The sequence below is a fragment of the Pieris brassicae genome, chromosome 6, assembly GCF_905147105.1.
Source record: "Pieris brassicae chromosome 6, ilPieBrab1.1, whole genome shotgun sequence".
NCBI classification, from domain to species: domain Eukaryota; kingdom Metazoa; phylum Arthropoda; class Insecta; order Lepidoptera; family Pieridae; genus Pieris; species Pieris brassicae.
This window is the reverse complement of record NC_059670.1, coordinates 11,978,235-11,998,008: the sequence shown is the minus strand read 5'-3', so window position 1 is coordinate 11,998,008 and position 19,774 is coordinate 11,978,235. Positions and strand designations below refer to the sequence as shown.

The 19,774-nt window shown below is 39.4% G+C and overlaps 2 protein-coding genes across 4 annotated transcripts; one reads left to right on the top strand and one right to left on the bottom strand.

Moving 5' to 3' along the window:
• Positions 1-1,031: 1,031 nt before the first annotated feature.
• LOC123710883 (titin-like) lies at positions 1,032-9,614 on the bottom strand. 3 transcript variants are annotated; one of them, XM_045663167.1, is made up of 19 exons: positions 9,568-9,614; positions 9,188-9,377; positions 8,918-9,058; positions 8,194-8,251; positions 8,016-8,102; positions 7,769-7,863; positions 7,215-7,632; positions 6,866-6,940; positions 5,985-6,090; positions 5,784-5,906; positions 5,509-5,689; positions 5,215-5,333; positions 4,893-5,080; positions 4,652-4,814; positions 4,454-4,572; positions 3,853-3,929; positions 3,599-3,667; positions 3,125-3,502; positions 1,032-2,727 (listed from the first exon to the last, which is right to left on the bottom strand). In XM_045663167.1, the coding sequence occupies exons 1-19, from the start codon at positions 9,576-9,578 to the stop codon at positions 2,596-2,598; spliced, it is 2,730 nt and encodes a 909-aa protein (XP_045519123.1). In that variant the 5' UTR covers positions 9,579-9,614; the 3' UTR covers positions 1,032-2,595. The 3 variants fall into 3 exon arrangements, with proteins under 3 accessions (XP_045519123.1, XP_045519122.1, XP_045519124.1); XM_045663166.1 differs by lacking the exon at positions 9,568-9,614 and having other exon boundaries at positions 9,188-9,439; XM_045663168.1 differs by lacking the exons at positions 6,866-6,940; positions 9,568-9,614 and having other exon boundaries at positions 9,188-9,439.
• Positions 9,615-9,752: 138 nt separating this feature from the next.
• On the top strand, positions 9,753-17,935 carry LOC123711370 (myoneurin-like). Its single transcript, XM_045663927.1, has 6 exons — positions 9,753-10,568; positions 10,817-11,084; positions 11,518-11,627; positions 12,273-12,400; positions 16,169-16,256; positions 17,817-17,935. Exons 1-6 carry the CDS (start codon positions 10,031-10,033, stop codon positions 17,861-17,863), a joined length of 1,179 nt encoding a protein of 392 aa, XP_045519883.1. The 5' UTR covers positions 9,753-10,030; the 3' UTR covers positions 17,864-17,935.
• The last annotated feature ends 1,839 nt before the right edge of the window (positions 17,936-19,774 follow it).

The window sequence follows — 19,774 nt, the reverse complement described above, 5'->3', positions numbered from 1 at the left end:
AAGTATTTATAAAATGGAAAACATGAAATATCGCGTTATATACGAACGAGTACGAGTTCCACCGTGACACCAGTGCTGCAGAAACGGCTCGAAGGATTAATGTGTATGGCGGCGGTGTCGCAAAATAAAGCACAGTGCGTTTTTATATCCAACGTTTTCGTTCTGAATTTCGACCCGCAGAACAAGCCCCGTGGACGGCCGGATAACAAAGTTGATAATGAAGAATTTAAGGCTTTTCTGAAAGCGAATCCATCGAAAACAACATCTGTTAGCTGCAGGCTGCGGTGTTAGTGATAAAACAGTATCACCCACTTAAAGCAAATTGGAAAGGTGAAAAAGCTTGAAAGCAAGAATACCACAGGAATTAAGTGAAGCAAACCGACAAACGCGCTTCGACTGCTTTGTTACATTACTCAACTGGCACAATAATGTGAACCTGTACCTGTGATGAAAAGTGGATCCTGTACCCTAATCGAAAGTGCTCATCACAATGGCTGAACCCAGCCGAATCAGTCAAAACGTGCCCCAAGCGAAAATTGACGTCAAAAAAGTTACTTGTGAGCATTTGGTGGACTTGTGCCGGGGCCGTTTACTAGAACTTTCTTAAATCCTTCCAGACCCTTACGTTAGCAACTGCAAACCATGATGGAAAAGCTAGCTGCTAAACCACCAAGGCTGGTCACTCTAGCCCACTGCTGCTTCACGACAGCGCTAGACCAAACAGTGCTCCACAAACTGCTAACAAATTAGAGAAGATTCAACTGGAATGTCTTAGACATCTTCCGTACTCCTCGGAACTTTTTCGAAATTTGAATAACTTGTAATCGAAACCGCCTTCACCGATTTTATTGATTTCCGTCCGAATGGTTTTTAGTAAAGGAATAAATGAACTTACCGATAAGATGGCAAAAGTGCAAAGATACATACTTTGATTAATTAAATATACAAAATGCAAAAAGCTACTTTTTGTTACTCCTATAAAAAACACCAATGTCATATGTAAGGACCTTATATTTAAATAAAAGACGAAATAGGTAAAAAAAGGTTTATTTAAAAATCAGTCTTTAAAACCTCAAAATCACCGAAATAAATATTTCGTTAATTTCGATCGCATTTGTACTTACACTAAAGCAATAACAACATAACTTTTAATATCGATGTTTTTATTCAAACGAAAGTTATACAGTATTTAACAATAAAATAAAAATGCAACATCTTTTAAACTCGTGGTTCTTTATTTGAGATCCGAAAGTAAAAAAAATAACAATCATCTTACACATATTTATTTGAGAAAACTTAAACTAGGTTATAGGCGTTTCGGGTTCACTGGTTACAAACAGAAACGACAGGTAAATATAATATTACTACACAATGTAAAACATCGGGACGAGCAGTCACACGTCGAACTAACTAATAAAAGGTTACGTTATATAATAATCTACTTACAAGTGAACAAACTAGTTGTTCAATCTCAGATAGCTTTAATACAATTCTAGCGTTTAGATATTAATTAGTTTAAAATTAGTAAGTATAATTGTTTGCCTCATAAAGCAACAAAACGTAACCCGCTTATAAGAAAAACGTCGGTAATTTTGCAGAGACGTACACGACGACACGATAATGTCGGCCATCGACAGCACAGTTTATACACGAATTCGTGCTTCCGTTCACTTCAATTTGTTTCATACAAATTATTGATTCGCTCATACAAATATTCGATTGTCGCCAGATCTTCACAGTTTTCATTAAACTAACGCAAAACAATTTGGTGAAAGACAAACTGGGCAGATTCCAAGTTTTACACGTTAACACATTAAACGCCTACTCGGTCCTACGAAAGTTGTCGACTCATGTTCGTAAATATAAAAGTAATTATACATTTCAAGAATTAACAATTAAAAGTTTTCCCACTTCCGTGTCTTCCGTCGTTTCAAGCAATTACAGAAATTGTGACTCGCGACCTTAAAACTTAAAGCTTTTAGCGATAACAAGTAAATCGAGGCCCACCTCCGTTCATCGTCGTCTTCGTTTCTCACAATTAGTGTTTATAGTACTCTACTAGTGTATGTCATAGCGATCTGTCTCGCGGTATTGCGATCCGTGACATATCATTCATCATATAACATGATCGTTCATCGGAGACATAAAATGAGTTTGAAAAAAAGATACAGTTTTTCAAAAGTTTATTACTTAGAGAGAGACAATTTACCTAATTTAAAATTTTACGATGATTTACAAACGGTATCGGCAATTAAACACTTTTCATCTCGAGTTCACCCAATCGACTAAACGGATACAGATGCAAATTATTATCATCGACATTTATGGTATTCCCAACAACTACGACAGATTGTAAAGACATTACAAAAAATATTAAAATTTCATTTTACACATGATGTCGAGTGTTAAATCTCATTAATTGCGAATGAGGAGTATCGGCTAACATCATTTATGTACATTTGGCGATGAGACTCAGGATTCGGGAAATATTAAGACAAAAACGGGAAGCTCTGCGACGACCGTGGGCGAAAGCTGCGAACCGCGCCGTCCAGAAACGGTTTCGAACTCCGACAGAAAACGCTCACGGGAATCGGTTTACTGTAATATAACGGTCAACTGACTGGCGGAGACCATCTTATTATGGAACTTCCTCTTGAAGGTTTCCGCGGCGGCCGAAGTTCTGAAGGTGAGTTTCGCCGATCTGGTCTCCTTATCCAATATCAAACTCTGCAACATTAACCCCAAGACGTCTTCAATTCCTCTCACCGCGTTTATCTCGCGAAGCTCTCGATCTCATTCCGCCCTAAATGCACTCTAACGAAACTATCGTCCGTCGAAGAGTACTCGAAACGAGTCTTCGGATACATGACAACATCGGAAACATTCGTTCGCTTATATCTAATACACGAGTCTATCTCGTGAGGTGCGCGAGAGTCTCAATAAAAGTTAAAAATACTTCTGGTTACAGAGTCTTAAATAAATGTTTACATAAATATCACAGTTTCCATCGCGATCGACACGAGTCGCCGAAGAGCGAGCGCAAGAGTCGGTTTGCGTCTCCTCTGGGGCGACCGCGTGGCCTCGTTCACGTGAACAATGACAACGAAGGGTCTCAACAAGTTACCTGCACGTGTTCGCCGGCCAGCGTCTTGAGCCGCGTGTCGGTGATGCCGTGGGGCAGATTCCCGACGGCGGCCGTCGAGCCGGCCTCCTCCCGCGGGTCCTCCTCGTCGGAGCCGCTCTCGTACTCGACCTTCGGCTCGTCGTCTCTCTCGACGGCCCCGAGGACCCTCGCGACGTCTCGGGCCCGCTTCCTGTCGCCGATCTTGTCCGAGCCGACGGCGGTCTTGAACGCCCGATTGAAGATGCCCGGGTTGGGCTTCGTGGGGTCGGTCTTTTCGATCCGCGAGAAGACAGATTTGTCCCTCTCCGTCATTTTTCTCTGCAGTATGACGCGACGATTGCTGAACTTTTGGGAGACGTCTTCGTCGGCTCTTTCGATCTGAAATTGTGTTGTTTATTTTTAATGATGTTCACCGATCGATCACCTCGAGGGAGAAGGAGAGAGAGCGAGACGAGAGAGAAGAGAGATAGTTACCTTTTTTCTTTCGAACACGATTCGTTGTCTGGACTTGACGGTGGTGTCTTCGGGCTGCTGCCGTCTCACCTGCAAACAAATGTACCAAAGATCAAAACCTTCATCAGATTTCGGGACTCGTTCCTACGCGTCGATGTGACATCGAGTGTTCCCAATGAGCATCTAATTAAAATGCCAAAACACTCAACCGATGAGGATGAAGGAGGACGTGAAACACAAGATCCGCGTGCTCACTTAATAGTCAACGATCTCACCTTGACGAGAGGCTTCTCAGTACTTTCGGCGACTTTCGTGGAACTCGACACTACGGTGCGGCGCAGTGGAGATTTTTCTGAAAAAAAAAAAAATGTGAGCCGTCACGGGACGCCTGGCAGATGTGAAACATCGACGTTATTTTGTAAAAGTAATATGCAGAAAAGAACATATTGTGATAGGAACTAAATATGTCATAATGATAAAATAAAATATTACGATTTTTTTCCAGATATCGATGACTATTTATTGAATAAACATTTATTTTCATTAAATACAAAAATTTACGAATTTATTTCAAATCGTGACTACTTAATTCGTTTAATCAGTGACTTCGGTTACATAAAATATAACTGTGTGTGGTTCAGTTTATGCCACACCTTACACACTGCATATAGACTGTATATATATACCATCGTATAGCGAAATCGGTTTTACGTGGGGCTATAGATGTTTCACATCAAAAAATCTAATTCTAAATCCGTCATTGTTAATTAATATAATTATATGCAATGCCTATTTTATATTCTGGAAACGAGAACCGGCCTCGGGGAGTTAAAGTTATCCCGAAAATTTAATAAATATCAATATCTTAAAAATTACCTTTCTTTTTTGCCTCCTCGTTGGCTGTAAAAGTGATTTTTTGTCTGCTCGGAGGTTTTTTCTCGCTCCTGGGGGGCAACTTGGTGCGCAGGTCGCTTTGGGGTTTGGTCGACTCCACTCTGAAACAATATTTGACCCAAATGTGTTAGAATTCAAGAGGAGAGACCTAGACGCCGGTGTCCTACTCCTCTCGTCTACCTCTTGTCGTCGTCCTCGGGGCGGGCGGAGACCTCGTCGTCGGAGAGGATCCCGTCGATGTCCCCTAGGATGAGGTCGAGGTCGTCGTCGCTGTCCCCACGCGGGCCGGGCGGAGGCAGCGGGGGCGTCAGGGGCGAGGGGCCGCGAGGGGGAGTCAGCGCCTCTGCGGGTTGGATAATTTGTTGGTGAGAGGTTTCATCTCAGTGACGCATTAAACAATAATTTGTCGTATGCGACTCACCACAAGTAGAATTAACTTCGACTTCGTCCCTCAGAGGCGACGCCTTCTCTTTTCTCTCTATCTCTTTCTCTTCTCGTTCCGGACTCTTCTTGGTCGTATCCGGTTTCACCTCTTCTTCGCGAGTGCTAGATGGATTTTCTTTTGTATCTATTTTAGGCTCTTCCTTCTTATCTTGTTTCTCGCGTTCCCTGATTTTGGAAAAAAAAAATATTTTTAAACTTTTTCATGAAATATAAATCCGTGTCTATAACGCAAAGAAAACATCTTAGGTTCGATTCGATTAAGATTACCCAATAGTCAAAAGTACAAAACGGACACTAACTTATCCTGCAACTGCTTCTGTAGTGCAACTGCATTCTTTCTTCTTCTCACTTCTTTTGCTCTCAGAACTCTCTCTCTCATCGACTCTTGTTCGCGAACTCTTCTTCTGTACTCACTATCCTGAAAATATAAAAATACTTTTGTTGATTTTTACATGGAACGTTTATTTTGTACTATCTATTACGTACTGTAGTCGGTATTTGTCTGCCGTTGTAGGTCTATAGTTTTTTTAATATCAAATTTGTAGTATTTTGTTGTTTTATTAGAAACAAATAAAAACATATAAGAAAGTCACCTCGTCGTCCTGTGGTCTCGGTCTGCGTTCATCCCGCTTTTCCCGGTCTCGGAGATCCCTCGTGTCCCGTACGTCTCGAGCGTCCCGGATGTCTCGGGGGTCCCGGACGTCGCGGGGGTCCCGAGAATCTCTGGGGAGGGGCGACGGGGAGCGAGATCGACGAGGAGACGGAGTCCTCATGCTGAAGGTTAATTATTGAATATTAGTCGAGGCTCACGAAACACTGGAGAGAATTATAGTAACGTCGCACGAAACGAGAAAAGCGAATAGCCTACCGTCTCCGTAGACCGGCCCTATTGGCGTGAATGAACTCCTCCTGCTTGCGCAAGAGTTCGTCCTCGCTTCTTCTGCTGCGAGCCAACTCGTTCTCTATCTCTATCGTCGTGTTTTCGATGAATCTGAAATGATCACAATTCAATTAGATTTACTGTACATTTTCGTACATACAATATTAACGCCGCTATTAAATAGAATACCTCTGCGGAGATCGCCTGGCCAAGTTGCGAGAGGCGGCTCTCGCCAGAGCGCTGCGTTGTTCGGCGATGAACCTTTCCGCTGCGTCGTCTATGTCCTTTATTGGGCCTGAAATAGAACAATATTGTCCGTCAGTGTGGATGCGTGAAGAAACTATATCATATTATTTATTTTTATATTCAATAAAACGGTAATTAATTGGGATCTGCAGTCTCAAATAAACAAGCAAACACATGCATGTCTACAAAAATGCAAAATCATAAGAACTAAAATAAAACAAGAATTTTATTTGTTTTTTTTTCTATTTGAATTACGGAAGGGACGAATATTTGGCAACAAGCGAAGCTCATTCAACTAGATAAACATCCATAAGCTGCTCCTACTGATCAGCTCATTCGAGTCGTGCACTTAAAGATCAACTAGATTATGGGCCAACCAAATAGATCACATTTGACAGTTTCTTGTTTATAATTACTCAACTTTTTTAAATCAACAATTACAATAGCAGCTAACTTTACTATTTAGTTGCACTTTGGACTTCTGCGCCTTTTACTCCGTAGCGATACCCTTTTTCTTTTAGAACTTTGTTAAAAATCGAATTCGATGATAAGTTGTGAAAGAATATTTAGCAAAGAATATTTTGCCCGTAAGTAATTCAACTGAAAAAATACTATTTTTTTAAACGACGCAGTGTCGTTTTTTGTTCCTAACACCTACCATATATGTATATATATATAGACAATACATTTTTTTTTAATTGCAACTGGTCGTACTTTTGTAATTCGTATCAATTCATTCGCTTTAACAGATATTTAAGCGAGAGCTACAACTGACAGACGTCAAACACGATGTATTAAATTGGCCCCACTGTAAAGAAAATTACCGAATTTCTGTTCCAGAGAAGGAGCGATCGGCGGAGGCGACTTTTGTATGCGCGTCGGTATGTACGCTGGCAACCCTATTACGAAACTTGCATTAGTGTTGCCATTTCATTAAAACGTCTGTATTTTGATTTTTTTTATTACAATAACAGATAAAATATTTTTTTTTAATTCTTCATACTATGGAAATAACGAGAACTGTGAACTGTTCATTTAAGGAGGAAGTGTACGTTTAACCTACGTTTAGCCTTGTTTTTAACACTGTAATATGTGTATGACATCCTAAAAAAAATATTATGTATACAAATTCATTTATTCTAAATACTACAAAATAAATATGATTAAAATTACCTTCAACGGGAGGCTGGAAATTTCCCTTGAAGTGTGGATTAATCAACACTTTCTTTCCAGTCAATCCTGGCAAATTCGGTGGCAAAACTGGCAGCATTCTAACTTCGGGCTCTAAGCCTTTAGACGGTAGCCCCGGTAACGGTTGGCGAATCGTCACTTGGGGGATGTTATTGTGAGGAACTATTTCTCTCGAAGGGCCAAATGGAAACATGGGCCTCTCGAATGGTTGATTTGGGATGAAATTGGGTCTCTCTTCAGGGGGAAATGGAAATCTTTGAAAATTGGGAAAATTTTCCCGAGGCTCGGGTAGTATTTGCCTTTCGGGAAGTAAGTCGGGACGACTGTCTAATTCTGGGCGAATTTGCGGAGGACTTGCGCGTTGAGGCGGTGGGAAAGAGGGACGAGGGCCAAAGTTTCCCTGAAAATAATTTATTTATTTAAGAATTAAACCACTCTGAACACACCTTTTCTGATACAAGTTTAAATGACTCACAACAAGTAAAATGCAACTTTTGAATATAAAATGGCATAAAAATCAATCGCTATGCACTCACCCGGTAGTGCGCGTGGTGTCGCCGGTAAGGATGGTTATGCCGGTAGTGCGGTGCGCGCCAGGAGTTATTACGACCGCGGGGAACAAACACATTATCTGCAAATACATTAATCTACATTTTCTTTTTTATCAACTTTTCCATTCTTTTTTTACTAAGTATGTCCTGAGCTCTGACCTCAGATTTGGAATTTATTTTAAATAAACTTATTAATCATTACATCACATACACAAGAGAAAGAAGATCTTACCAAGGGAGTCCGGTATATTTCTGACTTGTGGGGTCCGAGCACCCACCGGTCTCTCTGATATAAATCTCTCTCTACTGGTTTCTATACCTGAAAAAATTTAATAATAACAATCAACACTACTTTAATTCTAATTTCCAAATAAGGCACTCCTTCAGATAAAATAGGAATAAATACTAACTTGCAGCTGGGGGAATTTCTGATGGCACAATTTGTGGAGATTCAATTGGTGCCGCTGGCTGAAAATGATTTTTTTTTCATTAAATATGTAATAATAGTGCAAATTTAAGTACTTATTAGTGTCTTAAGTAAGTGAGTGAACCTATTTTACAAATTATTATTAAAGAATAATTAAATGACAATTGCAATAAATAAATCATTACTTTGCACTGCTTGGTCTGGTTGAATGTTCTAATCACAGCACAGTTGATTCTACATTCAAAAAAGTAGTTAATACTTAAATACCAGTAAAAAATATTTTACTGTCAAACCTGGCTTTAAAAAAAGATCACATCAAACACCCAAGGAGCAGAAACATTATTCCTTATTATATTCAATTGTGTGCTTTGTAAATAGCAAAAGAAATGGAAAAAACTGTATTATGTTATGGTATAATTCCTCTTTAAAAATTTTAAAGGCCATGACAGTATATTAATATCTTAATTTAATTAAATTTTATCAAATTTTTAATATTCGTGATATTAATCCAAATCCAAATGAGTTATTATGTTTTTTATCACAAGTACACAAATACAATTTTGAACAAAATCTCCACAAATAAAAAGTCACAATTACAATTATCACATTTAAATTAATGTTGGTGAAACCACATGAAACTAACCACCTAAAACATACGAACATTTACACAAATAGAAATGAAATAAATAGAATAGGTATATACTTACAATAGCCGGTGGTACAGCATGTTCAGCTTCGTATGTTGGTTCATATGGAGCATATGTACAGTGATCAGCTCTTGAACTGGGTATTTCAACAGTAATATTTGGCACCACACACTCAGTCTCTGGTGCTGTATAAGCAACTGGCTATAAAAAGAATCATTAAGCAGATGGTTATATATACAATATACTAAAAAAACAAATCTACCTCGTCAAAAAAGAGGGCTAAGTTCAAATTAAAGAGAACTCGAGAATAGAGAGACGAACAAGACTTACCGGTGTATATTGAATATTGCTTTCATTATAATCAGCAGTCACAATAGTAGGCTCACGATATGGTCCACCTGAGGGTACGTTTTGAGAATTCCCTTCGTAGTCATCAGCCAGCAACTGTTCCTCCTCTTCGTTTCCGAGATTATAATCTGCAAGGCTGTGATCACCTAAATCTTCACCTAATATGTCTTCGCTGAAAGAAAAGCTTTCTTTAGGACACATGGATATATGACATATTTATCGATTATGTAGTAATTTATGATTCACAGACATATTGAATGCAAATTTGTATGAACACAAGTTTATAAATTGAGATTTTAAAACTTTTATAAAGGGGAAGTTAAATAGAATATATAAAATTAATAAAATCTGAAAATACTAACTTATCCGACATGTTGTCAAAATATACTATTAGGAAAAGATTATAGAGTATACACGAAATAGACAGTAGAACAAAGATTTAAGATATTTTTTTTATTTTACCGCTTATTCTGAATACATATTCTATATATATTAGATATATGTGTTCTGTGGTAGTAACTAGTAAAAATCGTATTAATAATATTATCCACTAAACAGTAAACTGTTACTATACTATGTTTATTGTCTAAACTCTAATGTCTACCTCTACTAGATCTGTGAGACTGCGAAATGATACAAAACTTACTAATAGTATATTACTAAGTACTAACTCAGTATTAGAAAGGAAATATTAACTCAAACAATTTAAAAATTTTAATAGCTTTATATTTTCCTCTACGTTTTCAGAACATTAACTATAGCTGCAAATTATAACCTCTAACAAAACGTAACATTAACTTTTATTGCACGTACAACTCGTACGCGATGTATGAATCTGAAATGGATATGGACTGTGAAATAGAATGCCTGGATGAAGACGTTGAAATTGTCCAGCAATACGTCCTAAAATTAGACGATTCGAAGGAATTCGTTAAAATTAAAGAAGAACCTTTAGAGTCATCGTCACTTTTGGAAGAAAAACCTGACAAGAGCATTAAAAAGAAAATAAAGAAGGAGGAAGAAGATTCCGATTATGATCCGTCAGAAGAATATCGTCAACGATTCAAAAGAAAAATGCGACCATCTCGTCCAATTTTTAAGAGAGAAAATGAAAGAACTTCGAAATATGATTTAAAAATTAGGCGACAATTAGACATAAGAATTCCTGATTACGAAGATCCCTTATGCTTACCAGTTCGTGCGTGGAATCGGGAGGATGGAGACCTTAAAAAGTTAAGAAATTGGAACAATTTGTGTTTGAAACATATGAAAATGTATGAATTACCTTTGCGACCAGACACCAAGGACGCTGTATCGTCTACAAGGACGATTGTGTTAAGGAATTTAAATACCAGACAGACTGGTGAGTTTCAAACTTTATAATTGTTTTGTCTATGTTATATAAAATTAATCATACAAATAATGTCTAGTTCTAATTTGTTTCATTATTACTTTATAAAATTGCAATCTTTATAGATGCACTACTTATATATGTGTAACATTTCACACATTTCTGATATATTTTCTAAATTTAATAAAATTAGTAGTATTGTAGTTTAACTTTGTTATTTTGTGAGTATGCTAAATTTACAAATAAAATTCATTTAACAGGGAAAGTTGAAACAACTATGTGGAGCAAAATATCAGTAGAAAATGAAGATGGTATGAAAAAATCTGAAATTGTTCAAGCCATGCTTCCTAAATACAGAGAAAAGAAGTTCTTAAAATCAGTTGTGTTGGGCCCTAAACAAACAAAACCAGTTAATTTCAGAGAAGAAGTAATTTTGACCAAGGAGTTTGATAAAGATGAAGAAATGCTAATTGCATATAAACCAAAATCGGTTCTCTCATGCACTTATAAAATGTTTGAAAAGGAAAGGTTGGTGTTAATAGTTTAAAATGTTACACAATAACTAAGTTAATAATATGTCAATATTATACAAATATTATATATATACAAATAATTTTATTAAATAATGGTATAATACCATTATTATTTACTTAATAAAACATCAATTATTTTCTTGCTTTAAATTGAACTTGGGCTTCTATTCTTTGCCTTAAATATGGACTATTGTCAATAAATAGCTCAATCAATACTTGAGAGAGTAAGAAATGTGCACACTGTTCATGGTTTTGCTTTTAGTATATTTATTTGGTTTAGTGTTCTACCAGTTAATCTGAATTTACCACTTTCTTTCTTTGCAAATCATAGACTACTCCTTACAATTTTATAAAGAAATTAGGTGTTTTGTCTTCTTTAATAATGACATTTTTCAGAATGTTGATGAATTTAAATTAATTACTTTCAGTGAGGGGTCTGATGATGACTCCAAGAAATATTTGCGTGAATTAGTAGTCTGCAAAATGTGTGTACCTTGCTATCAGACATCATGGAGGGGTGTACATAAAGGAAATAATAGTAAGTATAAATATTATTAATGTTAGTTAAATTTATGTGCACTATTATGAATCTTTATTCATGAGTATATTAATGTATTTTAAAAGAAGTGATTCAAAAAGTAGGTTTGTAATAATTATTTTTCTATACACAATAAAAAACTTATAGAATTCATACTTTAAATAAATATAAAGCAAAAAAAACATTTTCTCAATAACAAATTTGAAAATGTGTGAAACATTTGGTTTTGACATATTTTGGTCTCCATTTAATCTTGGGGAAATATTAATGATTTTTTTTAATAATTAACACAATACAATGTAGGCCATCTCAGAATTAACTCCAAAATAAGTTTATAATTAGCTAGTATTGACCCTTGAGATTTTATTATGTAATAGGAGATGAACGCACAGGAGGCTCACCTGATGTTAAGTAATACTGCCGCCCATGGACAGTCACACTGCCACAAGGTTCGCAAGAGCGTTGCCAGCCTTCTAAGTATTGGTACGCTCTATTCTTGCTCGCTTTATAACTAAATGACAGTGACATGAAAATATACTAATGGCTTTACGACATGTTCGACGAAGGAATTATGTCAAAATTGAGACGATGATAACTATTGCAATGGCTTTAATGAAACTTAGCTAAAACATAATTTCTTTTCAGCGAACATAAAGTGCAGTATATGCGATCGTGTCTGCGTCAGCGTATATAACTTGTTATCTCACGTACGATCTCACAGCACAGAAGATGTGAAGGCGCATAAGAAAGAGATTTCGAAGTCACTCTCCGAGGTAAAAACTGGTTTCTTGTTTTAATACTTTTTTTCATGTTAATAATAGTTTGGGAAGCTCTCAGCAACTAAAACAGCTTTTTGTCCAAAATAGTATTCGATATTGTACTTACAAATAAAATCTGCAGGCGTCGGGACGTGACGACCCCATCGCCCACTGGTGAAATAACCTGTGACAGAGGTTATTTCACCAGTGCAGTCAGTCAACCCCCTTCCTAGTGGGAGTGCCATGCTGTTGCTTTCGGGCTTCAGCCAAACGGGCTGGCACGACCGGGGCAGTACCACTGTCTCACAGAAAACCGGCGTGAAGTGATGCAATAGGTTCATCTTATTGTACTCGCGTTTCGTGCGGTGAGTGAGACTCCTGGAGCCCATCAATTCCCCCCCCCCCCCCCCGAATATGAAGATGCAGTTTAAACAGAGATTACCCCAGGGGGGTACCACACGTTTCCGATGTGGAGAATCCCCCTCTGAGCGTCTATCATCGGAACAATCAGTATTCGGTGGTGGATGCACAGGCTGCCCTTCGTATTCTGGGGTGGGCAAAAACTGCGCAAAAAACTTTAACTTTAGGTTTCGATCTCGGGGCAAACGGAAGAATTTACCGAAGGCATCCCCTTCTACGCTCTCAGTGGACTTTACCAATGTTAGGGGGGCTCAACTCTAATCTTAACGCGGTTCACTTTCACCTCGAAACTGCGAAGCCGGCCTTATTCTTCCTTACTGAGACTCAGATATCCTCCCCGGCTGATACTTCCTACCTCTCCTACCCGGGGTACAAATTGGAACATTCATTTGTGCCGCGGGCGGGAGTTTGCGTGTACGTCAGAGAGGATATCTGTTCTCGTCGCCTCGGGTCGCTTGAAGGAAGGGACCTATCTAGCCTCTGGCTGCGCGTAGACTGCGATGACCATCCGCGATTCTACGCATGCCTGTATAGGTCCCATAGCGGAAATACCAAAACTGACCGACTCATTGAGCACATCCAAATGGCTACAGATTCCCTGCTCGAAGGAGTTCCTACCGCTGAAATCGTGATACTTGGCGATTTTAACGCTCACCATGCCGATTGGCTCGGCTCGGAAACCACCGATCACGCGGGAAGATCCTTTCACGACTTTGCTTTAGCTTACGACCTGTCACAAATGGTCCCTGCGATTACGCGAATACCAGATGTGGATGGTCATAAACCCTCTTTGTTGGACCTTCTGCTGACCTCACATCCGGAGACCTATCAAGTCTCTGTTGACCCGCCATTGGGTTCATCGGATCATTGTGTGGTCCGGAGTACTGTGCCTACTACGCACCCTCCTCGGCCCCGTTTTTCGGGTTGTCGCCGTATTTGGCACTATCGGTCAGCAGATTGGGATGGGATGCGGTCTTTCTTTCCTACCTCCTCTCCTAGGCCTCTTGGGGGCCTATGTGCTTTTCGTCGGAAGCTCCAGATTCCGTCGCTGCCTGTGTCGCCGAAGTGGTTCTGCAGGGCATGGAACTCTTTATTCCATTTTCTGCGGTGCCGATCGGTGGCAAGTCACAGCCCTGGTTTAAGCGTTCTTGCAAGGCAGCATCGCGTCGAAAGCGAGAATGCTTTAATGCATGGGCGGAAGCGGCAATATCTCGTGATGCTAATACCAGCGAACATAAAAAAGCATATAACTCAGCCTCCAGGTCCTTCAAACGGGAAATCGCTAAGGCAAAGTCAGATCACATCGCCAGATTTGGCGAGAGATTGGCCCAACTTCCTTTGGGGACTCGAGCCTTCTGGTCTCTCGCCAAAGCTGTACAAGGGAATTTTTGTCAGCCATCCATTCCACCGCTGCACAGGGAGAATGACTCGCTCGCCCACACTGCGAAGGAGAAGGCCGACCTCTTGGGCTGTGTCTTCGCGTCCAACTCGACTTTGGATGACCGAGGGGGATCACCACCGACGATTTCGCGGTGTGATTATTCAATGCCGGAAATCACATTCCGGCAACGTGCTGTTCGCAAGGCACTATCTTCCTTAGACATTCATAAGTCGAGCGGGCCGGATGGTATCCCTCCAATTGTGCTGCGTACTTGTGCTCCTGAGTTGGCTCCGGTCCTGACGCGCCTATTCCGGTACCTGTACTCGCTCGGCACTGTCCCGAAGTGCTGGAAGAGCGCTTCGATACATCCGATCCCTAAAAAAGGCGATCGCTCTGATCCGTCCAACTATCGTCCAATAGCTATAACCTCCTTGTTCTCCAAAATAATGGAATCCATTATTAATGGCCAGCTCTTGAGGTATCTAGAGGGCCACCAGCTAATTAGCGATTATCAGTACGGCTTTCGTCGTGGTCGTTCGGCTGGTGACCTTCTAGTATACCTTACACATAGATGGGCAGAGGCAATTGAGTCCAAGGGGGAGGCGCTAGCGGTTAGTTTGGACATAGCGAAAGCCTTCGATCGGGTGTAGCACAGAGCACTGCTCTCGAAGCTTCCAGCCTACGGGCTTCCCGAGAAATTATGCGACTGGATCTCCAGCTTTCTGGCCGATCGGAGCATCAAGGTCGTCGTCGACGGAGCATGTTCCGACCTTAAACCCGTGAATGCTGGGGTCTGTGTTCTATCCCCGACCCTGTTTCTTCTGCATATCAATAACATGTTGCAACTTAGCAACATTCATTGCTATGCGGACGACAGCACTGGGGATACTCTTTACACTGGCCGGGCAGGTATTTCTCGGGCAGTTGTCGATGAGTACCGGAACAAACTTGTGTCTGAAGTCGAAACTCTATTACGTGGAGTCTCGGACTGGGGTAGACTAAACCTAGTCCAATTTAACCCCAAGAAGACACAAGTTTGCGCGTTTTCCGCGAAAAAAATACCCTTCGTCGCTACTCCTTTTCGAAAACACTCTTCTTGAAGCCACAGCCAGCATCGGAATACTTGGCGTTGACATATCGAACGACGTTTAGTTTCGCGGTCATTTGGAGGGAAAGGCTAAATTAGCCTCCAAAAAGCTTGGTGTGCTCAGCAAGGCGAGACGGTACTTCACTCCGGGCCACCGCTTGCAACTCTATAAAGCGCAAATACGGCCCCACATGGAATACTGTTCTCACCTCTGGGCGGGGGCTCCCCAGTACCAGCTCCTTCCACTTGACCGTATCCAACGAAGAGCGGTTCGAATCGTCGATGACCAATCCCTCTCCGAGCGGCTCGATCCTTTGGCGTTGCGTAGAGATGTGGGGTCACTCTGCATCTTCTCTACCGCATTTACCATGGAGAGTGTTCAGAGGAGTTGTTCGGATTAATACCTGCAGCTGAGTTTCATCATCGGACGTCGAGGCAGAATACAAAATTCCACCCGTATCACCTCGACGTCCGCCGTTCCATGACTGAGCGTTTTTCAAGGCAATTTTTGCCGCGCACCACCGCTATGTGGAACCAGCTGCCCACTAAAGTATTTCCGAACCAATTCGACTTAGGGTCCTTCAAGAAAAGAGCGTACAAATTCTTAAAAGGCCGGCAACGCACTCGCGAGCCCTCTGGCATTGAGAGTGTCCATGGGCGGCGGTATCACTTAACATCAGGTGAGCCTCCTGCCCGTTTGCCCCCTATTTTATAAAAAAAAAAATACCTATATGGTATGAAACAATGTCAAACTCACTTTTTTCTGTTTTTTGTCAGCTAAAAGCCGTTTTATATGATTTATTTTTATATTATTAATTTAAACCCAACGTTATTTTAATAAGAGTGAATATATAGCCTGAATTTTGATTATTAATTTATGATATTGTGGTCGTAGGTACTCCAATACCACTACGAGTGCCGAATATGTCCAGAGAGATGCAACAGTATTAAGGCTTTGAAGGCGCACGTGAACACTCATAAAGGTAATCTCACAAATTTAAGTTATTTTTATAAACTTTGCTTTGTTTAAACGCGTGGGGTATGTTATTAAAACGTGAACAGTGTTAAAATGCGATTCTTCTATTTATTTATTTCGATACTACAACTAAGATAAATTATATAAAACAAACACATTTATACTAAAGATATAGCCAAACATGGACATAATATTTACAAAAGGAAATAATTATTTATACATTTAACTACCTACCTATTTCGGCTGTGTTGTGTTATCGTGTAAAAGAGAGAGAATGTACGTGAAGGTGTGTATGTCCTCATGATGCATGTGTTTTTTTAGTTAAGATAGTTTTATGTAATAGGAGCCTAACCTGATGTTCAGTGATACCGCCGCCCATGGACACTCATATTGCCAGAAGGCTCCCACGTGCGATGCCTTTTAAGACCTCTTCAAGGACCATAAGTCGAATTGGTTCGCAGTTGGCAGTTGGTTTCACATAGTGGTGGTATGTGGCAAAAACTGTCTTAAGAAACGCTTAGTTGTGGAACGACGGATGTCGAGGTGATACGGATGGTATTTTGTATCTGATAATGAAACAGCTACAGGTATTAGTCCAAACAACTGCTCTGAACACTCTTTTAATGGTAAATGCGGTAGAAGATGCAGAGAGACCATACATATGTACGCAACGCCAAGGGATCAAGCCGCACGGAGTGATGAGTGCCTTGCTGAGCACACCAATCTTCTTCAAAATTTTGTCTTCTAGGGGTTAAATTGGACTAGATTTAGTCTACCCCAATCCGACTCCTCGCACCAGAGTTTCTACTTCAGACATAAGTTTGTTCCGGTACTAACGACTTCCCGAGAAATACCTGCCCGGCCAGTGTAAAGAGTATCCCCAGTGCTGTCGTCCGCAAAGCAATGAATGTTGCTAAGTTGCCACATAGTATCATTGATATGCCGAAGAAATAGTGGATAGGACACAGCATTGTAGGATCCCAGCCAGTTTCTCGCCAAATCTGGCAATGTACTCTTACTTTGCCTAGCGATTTCCAGTTTGAAGGATCTGTAGGCTGAGTTGTATGCTTTTTTCGTTCGCCGATAGTTGCATCACATGATGACACCGCTTCCGAGGCAACGTCAACATATATCCTCTCTGACGTACACGCAAACTCGCCCGCGGCTCAACACAATTCTCTTGTTGGAATATTTCTGAGTCTCGGTAAGAAAGAGCAAGGCCGGCTTCGCATTCGCATTTGTGAAAGTGACCAGCGTGGATGTTAGAGTTGAACTCCATATCATTTGTTAAGTCCACGGCGTGTGTGGCAGGGGATGCAGTTCACTCCGTTTGCCCCGAAATCGCTGTTTAGCGCCACTATCTACCAAATAGTAACTGTTTAGCTCGGATTCGCACGCGGGGCCTATACTTAACACGCCTCTACTAATACATGAACTTGACTGATTTCAATGAAATGAAATTAAACGCAATCTTAAAACTAGTATTTTTTTTAATATGCCTGCGAATAGCGAAATTTTTAATAGAGATTTATATATAACATTACAAAATTTCTTGAAAATTTTGCAGGTTCCGTGCCGTTCGTCTGCGAGATCGGTGACCACGTCGCTTCGTGAGATATATACGAAGACTTCCTCGTGACATATTTGCATATTTAGATATTTGAACATTACATATTTTTCACATAACGTTGTTTTGTTTACCCTGAAATGTTTTGTCGACCCTGATATTATAAATAAAAATTTGCATTGCTTTTGTAACTTATGGCCTTGTAAGCCTTAATGTCAGGTTATAATAAAGTCAAAGTAAAAAATCATTGTGTTACTTATATGAATAAATATAAGTAACACAATGTACACTTATGAACGTCAAAAAAAATAAATATACATTAAATTCTTCTAATTTAATGCCAGTTCTCAAATCAAAAGCGTAGAACGGAAGAGAAGAATTGGCAATAAACTCTCCACCACTCTTTTTAATCGCCAAGTTTATTTTTTGTATAACACAACGTTTGTAAGGAGCTGCAACCATTACACCATGTTCCACATAACATCTTAAGTAATAAATAAAAATAAATTAAAAACAAAGATAAGTCTCAGATTGTCAAAGATCCTCTTTCTAACCTATTAACCTTTAAATTGTCAAATATATTAATTTTCACTTTCGAATTGCGGATTAATAAGGTTAATAAGGTCTTAGAGTATTACTGTGGAGACTTAATGCTAAGGTTGACTTGCATATTTGAAAATCCAATACGTTGTTGACGTTGAGGATTTAATTCAGATACGTCTCCAACTACCGTCAACGTGTAGGCATAATCCGGGAAACCATTGGAATTGAGAAAAATGACAAGCACCGTGCTTTTAAGACAGGCGTGACTTGCTACCAAAGGCTGTCTAACTAAAGTCAGAGACAAGTTCAAAATAGAAACAAAAACAAAATGCATTTTTTATTTATTATAATATTCACGAATAACTTTGCATATACAATTCAATTTGTAAGTTATTGAAATAGTTATTTCAATGTAGTGCACCCGCAAGGGATACCCTCAATCTATACCAGGGAATGTGAACGACATTCTGAATGATACATTTTCTCTATCGTGAGTTTTGCTGTCAGGAGGTTCTTCAAAAATACTTAAAAACAAATAATGTTCTAGTTAAGTAAATAAAATCTAATAATCATTGTTTTCAGTCACTCTTCTACGCCGTAGCCATTTTCTACAGCGTAGACATTGTAGCGTTTGTATATTCATTTCTTTCTCCCGTAAGAATTAAAAATCTTTCATGAGGAATTACGAATTGCAGCCAATATCCAAAGCATGACTTATATGATACATATCGTGTGTTTGATCGATTCAAACAATATGTACGTAAATAATAACCATAGTAACACGAGGGTAGCACGCGTTAAAATTTAATTACAATTGGGGTTGTAATTATAAGTTATGCACCCCGTGGTACCAAGGCCGACTGTTGAGTAATTACTATGACTATGTTTAGTAATGTACGTTTTTTTTTAAATGAAACAGTGTTTATCATTCATCAACACTAGCTTAGTAAACATACGTCTCATACTTACAAATGAATCGGAACACGGTTCCACCTCACGGCTTGGTTCCATTTCTTATTTCCTGTCTGTCTCGGTATTGTCTGTCTGTCTGTTATGGTATTAGTTTTCCTGTGATCGTATCCAGCATGCATTCAAAGCCTGAACTGCAACTTTTGACGTTGATTTTTAAATTTAAGGACAATAAAAAATGGTATTGTACATTTACAGAATAAATAATTTTAATATAGTTTTCGCTGCTTTAGTGTTAGGATAATAAAGAGAAATGCTAGTAATTAAAGAACATAGTAGAATTAGAAATTTTAATTCTCAGCGACGTTTTACGTTCTCAAAAGCATGTATGAATATCAGCTTCAGGCTTTTAATTCAAATTTTACGCAATTGATATCGTGAATATTGATGGTACCTACCCTTAATCATACTATGTATTCCCAGAATGGATTTTGGGGTTCAACAAT

Bases quoted from the DNA above. Each gene is read 5' to 3' on its own strand.
- LOC123710883 (XM_045663166.1), bottom strand. From the start codon at position 9,406: ATGTGTCCTAAAGAAAGCTTTTCTTTCAGCGAAGACATATTAGGTGAA. The intron at 5,081-5,214 runs GTTAGTGTCCGT...TTCCAAAATCAG, and splicing joins CAGAAGCAGTTGCAGGATAA to GGAACGCGAGAAACAAGATA. The intron at 4,815-4,892 runs GTGAGTCGCATA...TCCAACCCGCAG, and splicing joins CGAAGTTAATTCTACTTGTG to AGGCGCTGACTCCCCCTCGC.
- LOC123711370 (XM_045663927.1), top strand. From the start codon at position 10,031: ATGTATGAATCTGAAATGGATATGGACTGTGAAATAGAATGCCTGGAT. The intron at 11,085-11,517 runs GTTGGTGTTAAT...AATTACTTTCAG, and splicing joins AAAATGTTTGAAAAGGAAAG to TGAGGGGTCTGATGATGACT. The intron at 16,257-17,816 runs GTAATCTCACAA...AAAATTTTGCAG, and splicing joins GCACGTGAACACTCATAAAG to GTTCCGTGCCGTTCGTCTGC.